The 7,232-nt window shown below is 32.5% G+C and overlaps 1 protein-coding gene across 1 annotated transcript; it reads right to left on the bottom strand.

Annotated features, from left to right (window-relative positions):
• Positions 1-6,092: 6,092 nt before the first annotated feature.
• On the bottom strand, positions 6,093-7,098 carry LOC131048851 (LRR receptor-like serine/threonine-protein kinase EFR). Its single transcript, XM_059217277.1, has 2 exons — positions 7,095-7,098; positions 6,093-6,892 (listed from the first exon to the last, which is right to left on the bottom strand). The coding sequence occupies exons 1-2, from the start codon at positions 7,096-7,098 to the stop codon at positions 6,093-6,095; spliced, it is 804 nt and encodes a 267-aa protein (XP_059073260.1).
• Between the last annotated feature and the right edge of the window lie 134 nt (positions 7,099-7,232).

Below are 7,232 nucleotides of genomic sequence, written 5' to 3'. Positions count from 1 at the left end.
ATTAACAAATATGTACTTATTCCGTTATCTCTCATCTGTAGAATATGGTAAACTTTTTTGACTTATTCTACTCACATTAACGTTACTCTTCCTTTGACTCAACTCATTCTCCCTTGCACGGCCAAATTAATTCGGTATGGAATTAAAATAATTTAAAACGTCTGTTCAACACAATGGAAGCTTATTTGCAACATTTTGTCTTAGTCATTTCAAGTGGATGCCTAACTTTAATATATCATTTAATTTGAAGTGTTCAAATATATGAAAATTGATTGGCGTGTATGCAAACATTTTTTTTGAGTTTCTTATGTGGCATGTATTTTGACGATTTGTCATTTCTAAATTCAATTTTGTGAGAGTTTTTTGCATCAACGTTTCAGTTTATACTTTGTGATCCATCACCATGATGAAAGAATGCATAAGGAGAATAAATAATGGTAAGTTGTAGACCTAAACAAACTAAAAAAGGAGAGAGAAGGGGGGATAGGGCTGGTAGCATGCAGAACCCAAAGTAAGTTAAAAGAAAAGAAAGGACATAAAACAAGTGAAAAAATAAAACAAGGGATGCAGTTTTTGGTCATATACAACCTTAATATATTTTTCTTTGTCATTTATTACATGGTCTTACTTGCACATTATAGCCTTCACATGTATCTTCTTTATGTTAGTTCAATTATGATATGAAGAGCACATAGAAATAAGGCCACACTCATACACATTTTGTGGTATTTTAAATGCAAGCATCTTTTACAACAAATATGGACAAATAATCCAAGAAGTCAAAGCTACAAACAACGTAACATAAAAAATAAATTTAAAGATAAAATAGTTTCTTCTTTTTAATTTTTTTTACAAATATAAACAACATATGACATTAATTGATTGTTGTTCTTCTACTCCTTTGTAGTGCCTTCAACACATTACAAGGCTACAATCATGTCTTTCTTCTTATCATTAAAACTTTAAACCCTCTATAATTGAATTGCTATAAAACTCGATTTTGATTTGTTGTAGTCTTAACTATCTATATTTGCTAAAACAATTTTTAATTACTAAAATCAAACAACATTTCTTAAAATCATGTAAAATCTTAATTCTATTATTTGAGATAAAAAGAAAAAGCACTTGACTTATGTAAGATTATGTTTGAGAGTGTGAATGAGATCCAAAAAGCAACTAGTTAGTTAATATACCTTTTCCACACTAATAGACCACACACAAAGGTATGGAGGTCTTGTTCATGGGTTTTGTATATATGTTTTCCATTTGTTTAGATTAAATCAATATTGGAGCATCTCAAGGATTGAGCTAAGGAATGACACAAAGGGGAGTCAATGTGTAGTAGGGTATATGGAGATGGAATTCTAGAATTAGAGCATACTTAGTGAGAATTTGTTGAGAAGATTAGAAAAATTAGAGAATATATTGCAACCTATATATTTTGAGGATGAATTTGAAATGAAAAGAGTTCACATGTTGGAGTGTAGGATTCTATAGCTCGAGGTTGATTAATGTTGTAATTGCACAAGTAAATAATGGAAGAATAGATTTATTTTAATTCAAGGCATTATTAAACTTAAATATTGAGAGAGAGAGTGAATAAGAGAGAGAGAGAGAGAGAGAGAGAGAGAGAGAGAGAGAGAGAGAGAGAGAGAGAGAGATAATGAGATATAAATATGAAAAGAGAGTAAGGATGAGAATATATCTAGATAGAGGGGCCAGGAGTGAGAGATAAAGGAGGTAATAGAGACAAGTAATAGAGAGAAGGAGAGACAGGGATAGGTTGGGAGAAACAAGAAGAGTACATGGCTATGTGAGAGAGAGAGAGAGAGAGAGAGAGAGAGAGAGAGAGAGAGAGAGAGAGAGAGAGAGAGAGAGAGAGAGAGAGAGAGAGAGAGAGAGAGAGAGAGAGAGAGAGAGAGAGAGAGAGAGAGAGAGAGAGAGAGAGAGAGAGAGAGAGAGAGAGAGAGATTTACTCAAGATGAGGAAATTTGTATTATAAAAATCAAATTTTCATGATTTAATATGGTGGGATAATTTCAAAATACCAAAAGGAAAAGTAAAGAGAAAATTGGATTTTGATCTAAAATACTAAAATATTTGAGGGCAAAGTTTCTTTCATGTAAGTAGATTGGCAAGTTATTTAGGGAGTTCCTAAATATTGAGAAAAATCCTAATACTATCTACAAACATATGACAAGATATAAAATATAGGCAAAAGATAGGAAAAATGGAAAAATCTACCATAAAACACTAAGAAAAAGTAAGAGTGAGAGGCATAGGATGAAAAAGAGAACCGGCATAATTTTATTGTAAGAGATAACATAGTTCTAAAATAATCAATGGAGGTTCACTATTTCTTTTCCTTGCCAAGCTCTAGAGATTAGTATTCTACATATTGAGTCTTGTGGACCTAGAATCATGTAAAGAAATAAATGTATGTAATACATTATGTATCAAATATGTGAGTGAATTGAATGATAAGAATGGTAAGAACATGAGTTGGAGATGATATCAAGGAATAATGATTTTTCTCTTAGTAGCCAAGAAACACTCATGCAAATACATATGCCCAATGTGACATCAAACAACAAAAGTACACATGCGTACATGTAAGGCGGTAAGTCTTATCAATGATGGAGACGTGAATGCATGTCATGCTATTGATAATATGGGAAAGGCACAATGTAACTCTAAGAATATGGTTATGTCAAATGGATACATAATGTGATAATGAAGGCATAAATCTTGATGTACTTTATGTTAGGAAAGTATGATATTTAATTGTAATCCTATGTATAATGCAGGTCATTTCTCTAAGCATAATAGAGAGGGAACATGGATGACCACTCTCATGTATGAGAGATAATATTATTTAACTATTATCATGGTTTGTTTAGATATTAGTTCTGGTGGCATCCATGAAGGAAGTGGAGCACAATGGTGGTAATTACAAATAAAGTAAAACTCATTTATATCATCTTCTACTTCTAGGTGCTAGAATTGGGAGTTAAGGATGTTTGCATAGTAGATGAGTGGTAACTTCCATAGTGGAGCACTAGACTTGGAGATATGAGCCATTGAGAGTTATTGATCAAATATGCCTTATGAGTTATGTTTTCTATTCATGGATGAATTGATTGAGCACATGGGGGCATTGTGGTTTCATTATACCATGGTTTTCTAGTGGTACATGGTTTTGAGTATTCATTCAAGGTTTCTTCTCAATTCTCCCCTATAAATTTAATTAGTTAGATAAAAAATTTCATGGATTGTTTACAAGTACATAAGTTTTTTGTACAAATATTTCTCCACATATATTCGATATCATACGTTTATTTGTAAGGGTTTACTAATTTAACCTCCACATAATTTCATAATGTTATTCGATGTCAATGTGTTAATTAAAATAGGATTTGTAGCATACTTTTTGAAGGGATAACATTTGTAGTAATTTAACTTGATTTAAAAACTCTCTAATATGATAAAAACACCTTCTTAAAATATGAGCAGATCACATGAACAAAATAATACGCAAAGTGTGAAAGATTATATAAAGTTAATAGCCTCTACATAAAAGATATAAATACAATAATATCAAAAAAGTGTATAATAAGAAAAAATACATATCTTAATATAAAATATATTAATAAAAAACTAGAAAATATTAAAAGAGGCCCTCCACATATATATATATATATATATATATATATATATATATATATATATATATATATATGAGAATTTCTTCCATTATTTCAATAAAAATGAGAAAATAATGGAAAGACAAAAACTAAAAAGATGTGGAGGAAAGGCCCTCTTATATATATTTCTTCCATTATCTCAATAAAAAAGAGAAAGAAAGAAGAAGAAATGAAAAAAAAAAAAAAAAAAAAAACTGTTGAAGGGGCGGCGGCATGATACTTGAACAGTTGTGCGGATAGGATACGCCATGAAACGCCAAAAATAATTACAAATTACAAACAATTTGTCAATCAGTGGGGTTACAAATTGATTCCATGCAAGCAAAAATCGATATGCTCATTAACTGCTGATTCCACATGCAAAAGACCAAACGACAACTTTTGGTGGTTACATCGTGACCAAACGAATTAAAGAATGCAGTGACGTAGGTTCAATATGTTACAGTGCGGAGCCTCCACTTCCGCAATAATTTTATAACTAGATAAGTTTAACCTCTTGTAAGTCACCTCAAGGCTTTAGCTGACAATCCTACCTATGTTATAGTTGTTGATGGAATCTCATAGTTCTTTATACATAATTTAAAATCAAAATATTATTTTATTAAAAGGAGCAATTTTACCTTTTATAAAATAGAAAGTAATTTTATTTTTTTTATAAAATAAAAGGTAATTTCAATTTTGCTTGACTTCAGTTTTTCAATTTTGATAGAGTTTTATTTATTTAAATTTGATTAAAAAATATATAAAAAAGTTTTAAAATTTTCTAAATATAATACATTTTCAATTATAATTAAATAGGTAATTATTACAAATTTAACACATTTATGTATATTTTTTTAATATACATATTAATTGAAGAATGTTCATAAATTTTAAATTATTTATCTTTTTCATATATATAAAAGATGTGTCATACTAGTCTTCATTCACAAGTTTAAAATTAAATTTGAATTTCAAATTTTTCTAATATATTTTAAGAAGTTGTATTAAAAAATGTGAGTAAATATTTTTTTATAAAAAATGTTCACAAACTATGTATTAAATGCACTATTGTCTTCCTCATATTTATAATTTGGAAAAGAAAATTGCACATATTTAGGTTGGTTGATATAACATTTAATTTTTTTTCCTTTTTAGAATGGGTACATATTTGGAGTGGGTATGCATTTCATAAAATTTGAAATTTGAATTCTATAAGTTTGGCTTTGTTTTAGGCTTGGAAACTCAACTCTTATTTCTAAAACTAAGTACAACATTTGCTATGTAAACGAGGGAAAAATTGACTTCAATAATATGGTTGATGACTTTGTTTTTAGATTTTTTTTATGAAATTAAATTCATTATAGATTATTATGTCCATTTTCCAAATATAATTTCTTTATGATTGGAATATTTCTCTTTTTTTTTTTTAATTAATTTCCATAGAAATTAGTTCCTGAACTTGAAATGTTAGGTTTACGTATTTTTATAACACTTTTACTTTTTAAACTTTTTGTAGAAAAATTATAACATTAACTTAGATTAAATTCTTTATACACTAAGAAAACTTCAAAGATTAATAGCTCAAACTATGTTGGTTGTACACAATGGGTTTCAAAACATAACAATTAGAGTTTAACAAGAGCAGATGTTGATCCCGAACCCAAAGAGAATGAAAGGTAGCATGTCAACCCTTGACACTGTAAAAAAAAAGAAACCACCACAATAAGCCACGAGCACAAGGACATATTTCAATTTTTTCTTTCATTACAAACTGTTAGGAATTTGTAATCTAGCAGTGAATCTATCAGAAAGCCAAAGCCATAAACAAATGAGCCTACCAATCAACCCATGCTTTGCCAAAAAAAAAAATCATTTTCCACTATTTTATTTTTGGCCTCCTCACCTAAATTTATTTTCATGGTCTTGTCGAACATTGAAAAGGCTTACCAAAATTTGGATGATTATTATGTTTTCAAAGTTATGGTTGGGATTTAGTTTTGTTTGTTGTTGCTTCCACGAAAGCCTTATATTGCGAAATTATCTTTTCTAAGGTATCACAATCAGATTGATGCGAGGCATCAGTAGGTCTCCTCTCCACATATTGCTATTAGCTTGGAATTGAGAACCTGAAACCAAATTGCTGGAAGCATTATCCCTGTAAGTCGACCTACTGGATGCATCGTTCACGAGTTGTGCGATTCCAAAATCGGCAACACGAACTCTCATGCTTTGTACCTCCAAGATGATTGTCTGTCAAATCCAACCTTTTCAACAGGGAGCAGTTAGTAAGTGCATTCAATATAGGAACACTATTCGCATTTCCACTTCCGCTCACGAAATGATTGGAAAACAGTTTGAGGTTGGTCAGACGGAGAAGATTACCCAGTTCCTGACGTATCACGCCGCTCAATTCATTCCACGCCAATTCAAGCCAAGAAAGCCTCGAGCAATTTCCCAGTGATTTGGGAATCGCCCGGCTGAGATTATTTTTGGCAGAATCAGGTACTCCAGCTTGGAAATCTTGATGCCCATCTCCGACGGAATCACCCCACTCAGCGAGTTATTGAACAAAGACAGATTTCTCAACTCTGTGCAATTTAGCACAGAAGTTGGGATTTCTCCACTGATTCGGTTGTTGTCGAGATGGAGAACCTCAAGCTTAGTGAGAGATCCGATCTGGGACGGAATTGTGCCTTCCAAATCGTTATCAGATAAATCAATAACCCGAAGCATAGAACAATTTCCCAATGCCGTAGAAATGCTGCCCGTGTGGCGATTCGCCCAAGATGTCAACACTTGCAGGTTGCGCAAATTACCAAGAGAATGAGTAAAAGAGCCTTCCAGCAGGTTGGCGTGAAGATAAAGGAAGTTGAGGCGGCTCAGGCGTCCCAGAGCAGAGGGAATTGGGCCCCCAATTCTGTTGAAGGAGAGATCAAGGTAGTGAAGGAAGGACAAATTCCCGAGCTGGGGAGGGAGCACGCCCTGCAGGCTCATGTTTTTCAAATGCAGTGTCACAACACGCCATTTTTCAGTGTTGCAGCGGATGCCCGTCCAATTGCAAAAGTGCAGTCTGTGTTTCCAGTTATGCAGCACAGCAAGGGGATCCTGCGTGATTGCATTCTTGAATTCCATTAGAGAAGCAACATCACTCTCACTTCCACTTGAACGGCCCGCTGCCGCCACTTCTCCCGGACTGAGTTTAACCACTGTAAACAAGCATAAAAAAACAACTCGGATGAAGTTAGGCATTTTGAGTAAATCACGCAGACAAAAAACTACCTATGTGCAAAGATAGTGGGATTTTAATAATCCCTGTTAGACCAAAACAATCAGTAGGACACAAGATAACACAGCATTGCGAACAAAATGGGAAAGAGAAAGATACATTTAATAAGTCTCTAAACTCACCCATTTTCGCGTAGACAGAGACTTTGACAGAATTTTGTGGAAAAATAAAGGACGGTAGCTCATATCAAACTAAATTTTGTCTGGTCTTCGTGATAACTTAAATATTTGGCATGTCTTTTACGTGTGGAATGGGCAGTG

The sequence above is a fragment of the Cryptomeria japonica genome, chromosome 3 (genome assembly GCF_030272615.1).
Source record: "Cryptomeria japonica chromosome 3, Sugi_1.0, whole genome shotgun sequence".
Classification (NCBI taxonomy): domain Eukaryota; kingdom Viridiplantae; phylum Streptophyta; class Pinopsida; order Cupressales; family Cupressaceae; genus Cryptomeria; species Cryptomeria japonica.
This window is presented reverse-complemented; position numbering and strand designations above follow the sequence as displayed.